The sequence below is a fragment of the Thunnus maccoyii genome, chromosome 11, assembly GCF_910596095.1.
Source record: "Thunnus maccoyii chromosome 11, fThuMac1.1, whole genome shotgun sequence".
Taxonomy (NCBI): domain Eukaryota; kingdom Metazoa; phylum Chordata; class Actinopteri; order Scombriformes; family Scombridae; genus Thunnus; species Thunnus maccoyii.
This window is the reverse complement of record NC_056543.1, coordinates 11,759,922-11,774,731: the sequence shown is the minus strand read 5'-3', so window position 1 is coordinate 11,774,731 and position 14,810 is coordinate 11,759,922. Positions and strand designations below refer to the sequence as shown.

General features: G+C 39.1%; 1 protein-coding gene across 4 annotated transcripts; it reads left to right on the top strand.

Annotated features, from left to right (window-relative positions):
* Nucleotides 1-807: 807 nt before the first annotated feature.
* On the top strand, nucleotides 808-14,649 carry spopla (speckle type BTB/POZ protein like a). 4 transcript variants are annotated; one of them, XM_042426721.1, is made up of 13 exons: nucleotides 808-998; nucleotides 1,240-1,272; nucleotides 3,472-3,555; nucleotides 5,930-6,043; nucleotides 6,531-6,652; nucleotides 6,943-7,094; nucleotides 7,239-7,366; nucleotides 9,548-9,725; nucleotides 10,370-10,425; nucleotides 10,556-10,678; nucleotides 12,309-12,451; nucleotides 12,558-12,611; nucleotides 13,139-14,649. In XM_042426721.1, the coding sequence occupies exons 4-13, from the start codon at nucleotides 5,966-5,968 to the stop codon at nucleotides 13,281-13,283; spliced, it is 1,179 nt and encodes a 392-aa protein (XP_042282655.1). In that variant the 5' UTR covers nucleotides 808-998; nucleotides 1,240-1,272; nucleotides 3,472-3,555; nucleotides 5,930-5,965; the 3' UTR covers nucleotides 13,284-14,649. The 4 variants fall into 4 exon arrangements, with proteins under 4 accessions (XP_042282655.1, XP_042282654.1, XP_042282656.1 ...); XM_042426720.1 differs by lacking the exon at nucleotides 1,240-1,272; XM_042426722.1 differs by lacking the exon at nucleotides 1,240-1,272 and having other exon boundaries at nucleotides 3,472-3,566.
* Nucleotides 14,650-14,810: the final 161 nt, after the last annotated feature.

Below are 14,810 nucleotides of genomic sequence, written 5' to 3'. Positions count from 1 at the left end.
GACATAATTTGCAAAATACAGTTTTCTGGTCCGAGTCAAACTTTTCATACCCAAACCATGTCCATATGACAGAAGTATCCCCTTTCTTAGGTACGAGCTCCTCGTTGGACTCCTGTGCACACTCCATGTTTGTTTATGTCATCTTGCCTTCGTCTTTTGCCTTTGCCTTACATCCGACTGTGCGGAAGAATGCAAAGTGTCGTCAAATGACGAAAGATATTGCCATAAAGAGTGTGATTTGCGACATCACGATATAAACGATATAACATAAAATGAAACAATATACGTTTTTCTATCGTCAAACAATATATATTGTCATATCGCACAGCCCTACTCTGCATCATCATCATTATCATGGTTTATTTTCAGAGGAGGGGATCCCAAAAGAGGGAAACAGACAAACAAGTCTGACTGAGTGGTTATTCTTTCTTAGTTCTTCTTCTTCTTTTGTAAAAGTGAAGATGTAGCCTAAGCTGTGAGTTGTACTCAAATAAAAAATAAAATAACTCAATGTCTGAATGATCCCTTTCAGAATTACTGCCATGCATGCACCATGAATATTTTAAGGTCCATGTGGAAAGAGGGCAAACTACTATATGGTGTCTTACAATAGAAATGTACAATGTTAATGTGTTTTATTGTGTGTCTTGCCTGAATAATATGCATATAAGCTGTCACATTAAAGCACTGGATAACATTTTTTCTTTATATAAATATTATTATTCTTAATCTATGTTGTTGTACTGGTGGCAGTTGTCACAGATGAGATGGAGCAGGACGTTATACAAATTTCGCGCATGCGCAGTAGACATACAGTCTAGCCTCTAAAGCTACCAGCCAGCTAGACAGATGTAAGCTAGCACAGATATAAATTAGACAAAGAAACCTTGTGAAGAGTCTGAGTGAAAAACAGTTTAAAGTAACGGAGGGTGAAAGGAGCGACTGTGACATAAAGCTATATGCATTACTCGATACATATGGAAGTATGAAATTGAAAGGTACGCCGTCACCGTGTCTTTTTAAACTTTTTGTGGGCAGTCAGTGCACAGATTAGCTTCGGCTAGCTGCTAGTTAGCCGACGTTGTTTTCCCACCAGCAGATTGTACCAAAACGTGAGGGTTTACGTTAGCTCGGTTAGTTAGCATCCTGTCACAGGATGAAGGCCCCTTTTGTTTTACACCGGGTAACGCGGGGTCTTAACAGCACATTACTAACTTAACTTCATGTATCCTTTGCTAGTTGGTGTTGCAACAGAGGAGTAACGCAACTAATGTAAGTCTGCCCGGTAATATGTTATAATATGTCAAGCTAGCTGGTCAGTGTTAGCTGGATTTGCGGTGTAAAGCTAAAGGGAAATTAACATTAATCTCGCTTGTGAGAACATTAATGTTAGCTTGGGTTAGCTAAAAAAACGTATTGTACACAGAATTGACAGATTGTCGTAGCTAATGCATTTTAATAGTCCTCGGAAAATACTAGTCTTGGTGAAATTAGCTAGAGAGAACGATGAGCCTGGTGGAGTAAAATCGTGAAAGCGATATTGATGGTTTTGAAATTAGTGTTGACACCTGATGTTACGCTAACATTGAACTGTAGCTATGTCGATTTTTTTCTCCTATTAAGGTTGGTCACATCCGTTTACATCTCGAATTGCATTTAGAGTTATGCTAACTGTTATCTGTGAGGCTTAAAGAAAGATACGATCATTTAGCTTTCAACTAATGCAAACAAGCTAGATATCAGCTCGGATAGCATCCTTACTGTTGTATGAAAGGCGAGACAGCAACATTTCTAGCTAATGTGTTAGCCAAACAAAGTTGCGGGTTAATCTTGAGTTAGCTAGTTTAATTGGCCGGTTTATGTGTCGAATATTCAGCTAAAGGCTAGGCTACACGAAAAATCATCAAAATCTCAGTTAATAACATTTGATATGGTAAGGTATTTACAGCCTGCAGTGCCACATTGGGCTAGATATGTTAGTTTAAAGGATGGGTTCACTGTTTTTCAATTCTGTCTTAAAACAACAGCCAGGTATCCAAATCAACATTGACACAGCTTTTTCCTGCCATAATCATTCCCCCTGTTCATACTGGCCATTGGAAGATCCCTTCATAATGCACTTACAACGTAAGTGATGGGGGCCGAAATCCACAACCATCCTTCTGTTTGAAAATGTATTTAAAAGTTTATCTGAAACTAATATGAAGCTTCAGCTGTCCAAATGAGTCAAATCAAGGCAATATCTTTTAACATTACAGTCTCTTTAGTGCCAAAGTCCCTGTTTTTGTTACTATATTTCCACGGCAGGTCAACAGGGAAACACTGTCTGAGGAAACACAGAGGGAATTTTATGCTAAAAAGACAGTAGATGTGGCAGATATCCACTTGATACGACTAACTCAGACTGCTGAAGCCTCATTTAAGCTTCAGATAAACTTTAAAATGCATTTTGCACAAAATGACTGTGTGGACACACTGTGGATTTTGTCCCTCATCACTTGCATTGAAAGCACATGTGAAAGCGATCTTTAAATAGTCGGTATGAACAAGAGGAATGATTACGTCAAGGAAATCCTCTTTTAATGTTCATTCGGGCACCTGACTGTTGTTTTAAGACTTGAAAAATTGTGAACCTATCCTTTAACTAATGATCTTGATTGGGTAGAAAGCTCTCATTTTCAAATGATGTCACTTTGTAAGTATTGACACTTACAGCCAATTCACATAGTAGTGACATATTTGTGACGTCTGTCACTTGCACGTCTCATGGAACAGATATGCTTCCATTTTATTAAATGACTTTGAGACACATGTCTCACAGAGACTCCCTGCGTTTTTTTACGCTCTGAGTCTATTTCTGTCGTGTTTAGTGAAGCGTAATCTGCACAGACACCTGTTTAAAACACACAAATATCCCACTGTATGTATGTTTTGAACTTATTAACAGTATCTACATTGATGAAGGCTCCCAGTGTGTCTGTGAGCTCACCTGTTTCACTACAGGCAGATTCCCCTCACTCATTTTGGTGTGCGGGGAAATAAAATCAATGAATCAATAAATACAAACACTGTTGATTTCTTCCCATGGCGCCAACATGGAAACTATTTTGGTTCAGTAAATTTCTGCTGTCAGTCAGCCTCGTGAAGGCAGGTTAGCCGGCCGCTGGACAGGAGCTGCTGCTGACAGACATCCGGTTCTGCGAACAGAGGCGCTGAATGCAGGTCAGAGTCGGTGTGGATTGGAGAGATAGAACGTGCTCTGCTCACCTCTCGATTCCTATGTGGATTCCCAATTAGACTTACATAATTAATTAATACCCCGTGGTAGATCAGGTGTATTGACACAATAGTTATTTAATTGCCAGATGCCTCAGTAATGTAGGAAGCCATGTAAGAGGCTAACTTTAATTACTTTTAGATGGGTACATCAGGTCCATTTCCCAGGACTAATGTCTGCCTTTTCCCCTCTAGACTGGAACATGAAGATGGGGCCATGAAGGATCCTGTGATAACCTAGATAAACTCCATCTTTGAACATTTTCAACCATTCAAGAGGTGCTGTGAAGGTTATAATTTTCTTGCTCATGCTGATTCAGATTTCACATTTGACTTTTTATAGCTAAAAGTGGTTAATTTGCAGCAGTGTACTTTATAAAACAGTTGTTTAACCTGTCACTTCATGAAAATGTCTGTAGACTCATGCAACCTGATATCTGTTCGTTAAATATTCCGCTATTCATGTGCAGTGTTTAAGCAAGGATTGTCTGGGAGGGGGTCAAACAGACCCAATAGTACTTATCTAGAGAGTCACTGCTCCATCCAAGGGGAACAATAAACAGCACTGTGAAAACTTACTCCTGTTGAGTGCTACAAAATAATGTCAAAACCATTTGAGGATTTGTCTCTATCCTCATTTGTCAGTAGTTAAAATATGTTCCGCATTTTGGACTATGTTTATACCTCTTTAAGGAGAGTTGGAAATATTTAACTCTGAGATGACTTGATCAGAGGAATGAGAGGGATGACATGGGCTTGGAGGCTTTGAAATGAACTTCACTTTGTGGGGGAAAAATGAAATTAAATGTGCTGACACTCCAAAAGGGGATGTATCCCCTGAATGTCAGGGTCGGAGGGAACATAAAATACTTACAGATCTGATTCAGCTACAGTAAATGTGCCTGTGTGAACATGCCAGATGTTGTGTTGTCTTTGATGTACAGTTGTCTTAACTGTCATGCTGATTAAGTGACTTAAAATGTATGAAATTACATTTCAGGAATGTAATGGACATGATATACACGAGCTGCTCTCAGACTGCTGGAAGCTGTAAGCAGCCCGGCTGGGTTTATCCAGGTTATCGGTGAGATCTGCACCGTTAGCCCAGGTCAGCCTACCTCCTCCAGCTTGTCTTTGGCGTCCAGCTGGGTGGACAGCAGCAGCCGGCCCTGTCAGTGTCGGAGCCTCCGCGTCAGACGCTTAGACATCCCATAATGACAAATGCTGGTTCAGTCTGTTCACATAAAATCAACCCGGTTTAAGCTTGTACACCAGCCCGGACCGGCAAAACTGGAAAATGACCCAACCCTAAGATTAGGTTTCTCACAATACTCATTTTTGTGACAGTTGACATTTCTGACCAACTATTGTTTCAAATGGGTTTGTGACATCACTTGCAAGATTGAAGACAAGTGTTGTCATGTTTGAGATGATCTTTAAATGACCTCTTGTGAACTTGCATCCTCACCTTTAATCAACCCATTGCTGGTAGCGTTTAAGGAAAACTTCACAGGCTATTTGACCTTTACTTTTAGCTATGGCAATGGATAATTGTAGTGGTCATCATCATGGTTACACTCAAGGCACAAAGACTGAATATTTGAAAGTGGCATGTTTGCACATGAAAAATAAATGGCTGTTAGTTGACGAAAACAACATGTAGAATTTGCTTCTGTCACCATCATCTGTACTGGCTTGCTACACAGTGGTTACTGAATAGCTTTGTTTAGTAACAACTACCCAGTTCACCTCATCAGTTAGTCAAGAGTGTGACATGAGAAGTTGTTTTCCACTTTGACTGTGTGTATCCAGTTTAATTGTCTAGAGAGCATGTGTGTCCTCCTTCCTCTCCTCATTTACAAAATTAATCAGTTTGAGACTATACTCAAGTTGTGAGAGAATCTGTGCACATGACTACACAAGTGGCAACTAAAGATGAAGTGTAACAGAATGTCTCCTCAGGTGTCATGGTTGGATGCATTAGATTTCATGAATCATAAATAAGACTAGTGGTGGGACCTGAGGATAGCAAGTTAATCAGTCTGTCTGTCCTGCTATGTAGCTAGCTTTAAGAATGAATTTTAGTTTTCGGTGAGCTTTCAAAAGTTTGAAAATTGACAGAATAGCAAATTGATGTGTAGGATTTGTAAAAGTGAAATGTTGTCAGTAAAATATTTGATAAAACAGTCTATTTTACATTATTTACAACTTTGTTGTTGTTGTAGTTGTTTGCACGCTAGCCATGCTAACTCTCACGGTTTATGTTTACAACCCCGCCCACACTATTTCCTGCCCCCCTCTTCTTGGCTACACCACATGAGTAAATTTCGGCTGACTGCACCAAATTCTGGTGCATGAATTATTCACTTTGTTTTCCTGCCTGTCTCAGGTTGTCAGCTACTGTGGTTAAACTGATTTCCAGAATTTGGTGTCTTGTGTCACTTAATTACAAGACCTCAGGTTGCAGAAAGAATGCAGACTTTTTGTTTCATTACATTTTATAGCAATTTGGATACAAACAGATTAAAATTAATGTGATTTTTGCAAGGTTTTTTTTGTGACCAGTTTCATTATAGTTTAGTTCATATGTGATCTTTGTTCTGTTAGTTTCTGGGAAAGTTAATGCTTCTTATTGTTTTCTTCGAACAATTAGTGCTTTAAGGACGTGAGTGGTACCCCTAAACTGGTGATGTCACGGGTTCCCACCCCTCCTCCTCCTGGGGAGATGTCAAGTGGACCTGTGGCAGAGAGCTGGTGTTACACACAGGTTTGGACACAATTTAACTAATTGAATCATGTTTTATACAAGGTGATAGAATCTATCATGTCACAGATAGCTTGTCAAATTATCTCAAGTTCTATCACTGGGCATCTTTAATTTCTTCCCGTTCTTATGTTAATAGTCCTTTTTCACTGCAGACATTTTGACATGTCATAGTAGGAAAAGCACAATTATTTATAATAACATTAATGCTGGCTCTATTCAAGTGTACAGTAAGCCATGACAACAAGCAAGCATACACAATACCAGGACCCTGAAACTGAAGTATTCATCATTAATTTTATTATTTACGCTTCTGCTTTTTCTCAGACATAAGTGGTAAAATTTCTGTCAAAATAAACATTTTTTTCAGTTTGAGGAGGTAAAATTTTCATCCCAAGTCTTTTTTTTTTTTTTACTGTGTTTTAAAAATGAAAATGGAAAAGAACACAGATTTGTTCTGACAGTTCTGTGTGTTTCTTCTTGTTCCAAGGTCAAAGTTGTAAAGTTTTCCTACATGTGGACCATAAACAACTTTAGTTTTTGCAGAGAAGAAATGGGGGAGGTGTTGAAGAGCTCAACCTTCTCCTCTGGCCCTAATGACAAAATGAAATGGTGAGTACACGGACGAAACTCATGCATTTGCTTTTTGGATCTATGTTTAATGTAAAAAAGAAAATGCCAACTTCCCCCAAACACAAACATAAATGCTGCTTAAAAAGTCTGCATGTTTTGTTCTAGTGTGGATAACCTGCATAGTAATTACACACTCACTCCCTCAAAGCTCTGAGAATCATCTGAAGACTCATCATAGTCTTGTTTTGTCAAAAGTGATTAAAACCAGTTGTGACTGTCTTTACTAATATGTAAAACGACTGATGCAGTGTTATCTGTTTATTTCCCAGGTGTCTGCGAGTCAATCCAAAGGGACTTGATGATGAAAGCAAAGATTATCTGTCATTGTATTTACTTCTTGTTAGTTGTCCAAAAAGTGAAGTCAGAGCAAAGTTCAAGTTTTCTTTGTTGAACGCTAAAAGAGAGGAGACAAAAGCGATGGGTGAGTACAAGCACCCAGAACGGCATCACATACAGTTATGCTACATTGGTGTTCCTTTTACACCACCAATATATTCATTTTTCCATTTTACAAACACAAGAAAAGGCGATATCTAGACTTAGCATTATTTTCTTTTTGTTACAGAAAGCCAAAGAGCATACAGGTTTGTCCAAGGCAAAGACTGGGGCTTCAAAAAATTTATCAGGAGAGATTTCCTCCTCGATGAAGCCAATGGACTCCTGCCAGATGACAAGCTCACACTGTTCTGTGAGGTAATTGCCATACTCTGGGTTTTCTTTCTGTTCCTCAAATTAATAAGAGTCACAATCTTTTTATTTATTATTGCTGTAATTTTGCGAAAATTGCACATGATAACACAGAGCAGCACTTTTTCTCGTTCCCACATGGTGCAGACAGCTGTACCAAAAAACCCATTTTGTTGGCTGAACAGGAGATTTTTTTTTTTCTTGAACTGTGGAATGATTTGGTCACTTTAGTGACACACTGTGTCTCTGTGTTGACCAGGAGTGAAAAATGGACACTGAATAGATTTGATTTTGTAATGCCGACTTTATTAATTTGAGAAGTTTGAAATGATCAGAATCACATTAAGGTGTTTAATTTAACTGTTTGATTCCACATGTTTTCATGTGTGTCACTGGCATTTTCCCAATGCTGCCTACCTGTGCAACGTTACTGAGCTGCTGTTTTGTTGGATGTGGGACACTGTTTGTCTAAAAAGTGCATGTTATTTTTTTAACTAAATCTTTGGTGTGAGGGTTATATATGCTAGATTATTGTTGTTGACTGAATCAAGTATTAACATTACTTTATGAAAGCTGCTGTGTCTTTTGGAAGTATCAGAATGAATCATATTGAATCAGATGACGAGCAGAGTAGTAGATTTCATGTTTCATTCAGTCTTTGCTGGAACCACCAAAATCAGATCTCTGTTGGATTTAAATGTTATGTGCAACCTTTAGCAGTGTTTCCCCTAGGTTGACTGCCTTGGTCTGGCAGTGGGGGTGGGGTGGGGTGGGTGGGTCCCATTCTAACCCATTGTTGCTAACTTTGGGGCAAACAGACGAGACCTTTCTTGGCCTTGAGAAGCTGCAGCATTTATTAACCAACACACTGCAGCCTGTACTGCACATTTACTGCCAGATTGACAACTTACTGCTAACTTTTTCCTCTCCTCTGCTTGCATTCACGTCACTTTTCTGCTGCTTGCTCTCTCACTTAACCACTCCGACGCTTATGCACTGCCCTATTCCTTAAAAAGAGCTATGCTACCAGGAGTTTCCAAGGCAACGACATAGACGTTGACTCACGTTTCAAAACAGAGCTGCTCAGAGGCTCCCAAACGCTTCTCCTTGTCCTGGAGGCCCACAAGGCCTGTACAATTATAGGGGAAACACTGCTTTAGGGAATCAAGGCTAGCGTATCTTAATTCTTATCAAGACCAGTTTATACCTGACTGTAGATATGAGCTGTAGCGAATATATTGTTAGCAATTGCTTCAAATGACATTAAAGGGATAGTTTGTATTTTTTGAAGTGGGATATAGTCAGTGTATTACCTGCAGTAGATGCTGGTCCGCACCCCCCAGTTTGGAGAAGCAGGCAGGAGTACCAGTACAGAAGCTAAGCAATGTGGATGCAGACAACAGCAAGATGTATTTTAGCCACCTAAAGAAAGGCCCAACTAAAAAAATCAATATCAGTTTAAGTGTACTTTATATTTAGAATACCTTTTTCCTTTAGCAATACATTTTCGAAACTATAGAACTTCCATATTCCTACACATGCTGTGCACTGTATTACACCACAGATCAGACGTTTGGTCAGAAAGTGCTGTTGCAGCAAAAAAAAATACAAACTTTTCCTTTAAACTCTTGTGTGTGTGTGGGAGTGACATGCTTCTTCCATCTTACATCACTTACAATTACACTTGTTCTCAAAATAATTGAATTGCGTATGTCAGGAAGAATAAATGTCTCCTAAAATGTCTTTTCAAGGGACAAATGAAATGAAGTGTCAATGAATTTTCATGTAAATGCAATTGGCCAAATACTGGCAGGATTAGACAGTGTGCCAGACAGAAGTTCCAGATAGATTCAACAATTTTTTAGGGAACTGCCACTTTGATAAACAAATGACATTCAAATTAAAGACAGAATGCCTTTTCTCGTCAATTAGGTGTTTCTGCAAAGTTAATTAATTTTTGTTTCAAGTGTTGTTGTTTTTTTGCAAGCAAGAGTCCCTCCCACTGCAGGTTTGTTAGTCTTTAACTCTTTTTTAAAAAGAGCTAATTAAACACAAATTATATTTTTCTCCAGACCAGTTAGACACACAGTATTTGCTGCTGGATGTATTAGGATGTTTAGCCTTGATGAGACAGCTTCAGTGATTTTTTTTTTTTTTTTTATCTCTGAAATGTTTCTTTTGTTACAGGTAAGTGTTGTCCAGGACTCTGTTAACATTTCTGGCCAGTCCAACATGAACATGCTGAAGGTACCGGAGTGTCAGCTGTCTGATGACCTGGGGAACCTGTGGGAGTGTTCACGCTTCACAGACTGCAGCCTCTATGTGAGAGGGCAGGAGTTCAAAGCCCACAAATCCATCCTTGCAGGTAAGAAGGTCCTCTACCCCCAGCACCTTGCAGGGATTCAGACAGAAAACAGTGCATGGGGGCTGCGTTGTTACGGGCTTGTTGATTCAGAGCGAGAGGGCTGTGTTTTTTTTCACGCAGGGCTAATATCTGTCTGAACGTGGCCTTTAGTAAGCAGCAACCAGGAGAGAAACCCCCAAATTGGCCCTAGCGAGATATGTCATGCCTGTTCTTAACGGCCTCTCATGGAGAGCCATAAGCACCTTGAAAGGCTACTGAGGGTCTGTATTCCTGGCTTGATTTGTAGCGGCCTAGTTCTGCAGTGGGCGCTAATCCACCCCACTACCATTGCTTGGCCCTGCTTGACCCAGATGACTGTAGGATCCAGGAGATTGAAAGTCTAGCTCTCTTTTCCAGCTTGGCTCCATTAGATATGGTGGTGGCAGCTGCAGTGGTCAGAGAGAAATGCTGACAAAGTGGCAGCTACATGGATTTTGCAACATCTGTAATAATTCAGTATTCTGTAGCTGGTTTTTTGTGTTAGTTTTTTTATTTGCTCCTTTTTAAACGCTGTTTTGTAAAAGTGCCTTTATACCTTGATATGATTTGTATAATATGATGACTGGTCATTATATTTATCAGTGTCCAATTTATTTATTTGACAGCAAGGTCCCCGGTCTTTAATGCTATGTTTGAACATGAAATGGAAGAGAGTAAAAAGGTAAGAATAACTGGTTACATTTGCTTCAACGCTTCTTCATGTACAGTAGCTCAAAATACCTTGTCATGTTCTCGATGACCACTCGCTGTAACACAGTGGTAATAAGAGTCTTTTTATTTTTCCCTGGCAGAACCGTGTTGACATCAGCGATGTAGACCCAGATGTCTTTAAGGAAATGATGGGCTTCATCTACACAGGAAAGGCCCCAAACCTGGAGAAGATGGCAGACAATTTGCTGGCAGCTGCAGACAAAGTAAGTGTCAAAATAACTGAAAGTCTTGTTGATGTTTTTCCAAAGCAGAAAAATAATTTCCTTAATTCCTGGCTAAACATTTTCACAGGCAATGCTATACAATGCTTTGGTTTGTATGTTAAATACCATACAACAGTGTTACCTTATACTGTAGATCCTGTATTTATTTAGGCTTTAGCCACCTGCCCCACCCTGGAAATATCCCCAGGTTCACCACTTGCTTTGCTTTTTACAAACATTATCAAAATACATGAACTTGGACCCATCAACTTGATCAAAATGACTGAGATGAGAATTTCAGTTTTTATTCAAACACTAATTCATTTTTTAAGTTGCTTTCCATTGTTTAAGTGTGTTATTTTTTGGCAGTTTCTGACTATTGTATCACTACAAGTAATTATGTCAAGTTAGTAATTACATCAATGAAACAATAAGTTGAGATACAGTATAGTCATGGGCAGTCATGCACCTTGCTGTCTTCTACTCGAGCATTTGGAGCCTCCACCAGTCAATAGAGAGACCAGCATTGAATGAAAGTCAATGAGGCTAATGTGATCTGTAATGTAACTATACAGCTGTTAGTCTGCATCTAAAGTGGCATCATTTCAGTATTGGTAAAATGTGAAATTATAGACTATTTCAGCCCCCCCCCACCACCTTTTTTTCCCCTCAATACAAGATGTTTGTACAAGGTATGAAAAATATTATACCCTTGTAAAATATAATTCTGTACATTCCAGTCGCTCTTCAATAAATACTGTTTGCGAAGCTTATAATGTTGCTTTTGTTGAGACAGTCATAAGATGGTTCAAGTTAACACATTCAAGCTGTAGTTCGTGATATGGTTTCTATTCTACGTAGGCGTGTGGCGATAATGAAAATTCCTTGGTCATTATCTTGGTATAAAAACATTATTGTGTCACTGAAATAGGATTTAAGTCTCAGCAGTATGAAAACATACTTTATGACAACAACAAAAAAAAAACTTCACTTGAGGCGGTGTTTTGTTCAAAATAAACATAGGCGGTACAGAATAACACTGTCCCAAATGAGTAGAAAGGGCTAAATTCCAAGAGGACGTGGAGACTTAATCTGCTTTGTAGTCCCTAGTTTGGATTTTTTTTCCCCCCTTCTGTTATTATGCCGCCAGGAGATGTACATATTTTTGCTCATGTCATTTTGCATTTGTAATAAATGCAGCTTTATAGGTATAATGCAATATTTCACCAGAGGACTGTGATTTGAAGCCTCCTGTGTACTCTTAAATCCTTTCTTGACACCACCATTCTTTCACCAGTTCTCACATCCGTCTTGTAGGTTAAGCAAAGTGTATTGCGAATAACTACTGATCATACATTTGATAGATGAGTTTTAACTGAACAGTGAGCCAAAATATTGAGCAACAGCCTAAAGTGATAAATCTCCCTGCTGGTGGTGAAGTTTTGAATCCTGTTCATTTCTCCCCCCATTTCTACTGCAGCCATAATTATTCGCAATTTTAGTAACTGATTGCACCTGTATCTCTTATGTTTGTTGAGCAGTTGAAGCCACACCTCAAATCACAGACTACCACTTTGCATCTTGACTGTAACTGCTGCTTTTTGTGTCCCTCTCTCACCACCACCCCAAGTACGCGTTGGAGCGTTTAAAGGTCATGTGTGAAGAGGCCTTGTGCAACAGCCTTTCAGTGGAGAATGTGGCCGACACCCTCATCCTAGCAGACTTGCACAGTGCCGAGCAGCTCAAAGCACAAGCCATAGATTTTATCAACAGGCAAGTATCGCAGGGAGGAGAAAAAAAAAAACCTCCAGTGATAAATTCCTGCTGCCATTTCTGTTTACCAGCCCTGAATGCTTACCTTTTTATCTCCTTGCCATAGGTGCAGTGTCCTGAGACAGCTGGGCTGTAAAGATGGAAAGAACTGGAATAGCAAGTATGTAATTAGCTGATATATGTGACACAAGATTAATAACACACTCTTATCTCTTCCCCCACCAGATGCATTAGAATTCATTGTTTTAGCCCAGGCAGACAGAGTGCTATTTGCCTTTTCAGTTTGAAGCTCCATATCTTTGTATCCAAGTTATTAATAGACTCATACCTGGATAAACCCTGGAAATGGAATATTTGTAGAATTTTAAACGGACAGGAGATGGTCACTATGAGAAGTATTTCTTTCAGATGATGAACTGTGTTTTTATAGGACACCTTGAAACGTTTTCCGCTCTGTTGTATTCAACATGTGAAAATATTCTAATCATACATTAATCTCAACCTACGTACATGTGCTGGAAGCACTGATGTCTCTTTGCAAGTTTATCATACGGCTTCTCAATCAAGTCCCCCTTATTTACTTTGTCATTACGATCTCATTTATGTTTATTGATTTTTAATGTGTATGCCTGAGTGTTTTAATGTTCTCATGTCTGAGTGTTAACTTCATTTTGCCTGTGCTTACAGTCATGCTACGGATATAATGGAGACTGCAGGCTGGAAGTCAATGATCCAATCCCACCCTCACTTGGTAGCCGAGGCCTTTCGTGCCCTGGCTTCAGCACAGTGCCCACCCTTTGGTCTTCCCAGAAAGCGTCTAAAACAGTCCTGACTGCCCAATTGTGCCCCAGGACTTTACTGGAGGTGTGAAGCATGGGTTTACAAAGGAAGGACTAGCGAGGGTACCACTCTATTTCCACCAAAACTGAACACACTTGAATAAAGAAGAGTGGAGTTTTCTGGCCAGGGATGTGGGGAGGCTGGCACGTGGACTACTGGCATCAATGGATTGGGAAAAAATTGATTCAATCGGTGTTGCTTGCTTGCTTTGCTGCCCCAACTGAATTCTGTTCAGCCTGGGTAGCAAGTCAAGCTGTCTGCTACTGTTTTTTTTCCTGTAATTTTAAAAAATGGCCTTAATATATCTGCCATTGCTCTGGAGCTGCTCTAGAGTACTTTGTCTATTTTACTCTGTGCCTGCCTTGTCACAAAGACCAGGCCTCCTCCAGGTTGCACTAGTTCCCATGAATAGTCATTTTGATATGGAGTTCGATAGGAACGTAACAAAGGTTTAACTAAATGGGAAATATTATATATTTGTAATGTTTAGCCCGTTTTGTGACTAGACATTAAAAAGCATGAACACTTTCAGTGCAAGGTCAGTTCTTTACACTTTTTAAAAGATGTGTATGCCCCATATTGATGGCACCATTTCTATGTAAATGACAGTTGAACCATCTTCAAAAGACCAGTGTACAAGAAAGTCTGTTCTATTGCATATATGTGGGGGAAAAAAAGTAATCTGCCATTACGAAGACCCAGTGTCAATTCTTATAGTACATGTAAGACGGAAAAGTGTCTATTCTTTGGCCCTAATATATTATAAAACATTGGAAGTATATGGACGTATTTACCCAGTCTCCCATTTGAATGACATATTCCAGATCATACATCTGTGAAGTGTTATAGATTAAATTTTGAGAATTTCTTTCCTTAGTATTGCCAACTTGCAAATATTATATATTCTCATATTGTGGTTAACTAAAAGTGGAGAGACTAATGCATGGTCATGTTATTGTCAAAGAAAGTGTCCAAGTACCAATTTCATTGTTTAACAATTTCTTTTCTGCAATTATCTGACATATTTGTGCAGAATTAAATGAATTGAGTATGTGCAAAAATTTCCTCTAACATGCTTGGATATTTGTAGGATGCTGAGCATCACTTCTACTGGCAATGTTATTCTGTGTTTGAATGAGGGGTTGTCATGTTTATTCAGTCCGTCTCGTATGTAGTGTGGTGTGACAGACACTTCAGAGGATTTTGTAAATTAAAAGGGTAGCATCATTTTTACATGATATTACTCATCATTCAGTATCATGGTGAGATGTTGAAACTTTTGTTTGGAAGCAAAAAAGATGGAAGTTGTTGTCTGCAAGAATGCCTGCATTAACCCATTAAAACATTTTCCAGCAGTCTGACGTTGCCCAGGTTTTTTCTTTTTCTCTTTTTTTTTTTTTTTTTTTTTTAACTGGGGATTTATTAAGTCAAATATTAGATTTCAGTCACTCAGGAATGGTGATTATCATCCACACTGTTTCTCTTTAATGGTTGTCTTAATGGACGTGGATGTCAGGCT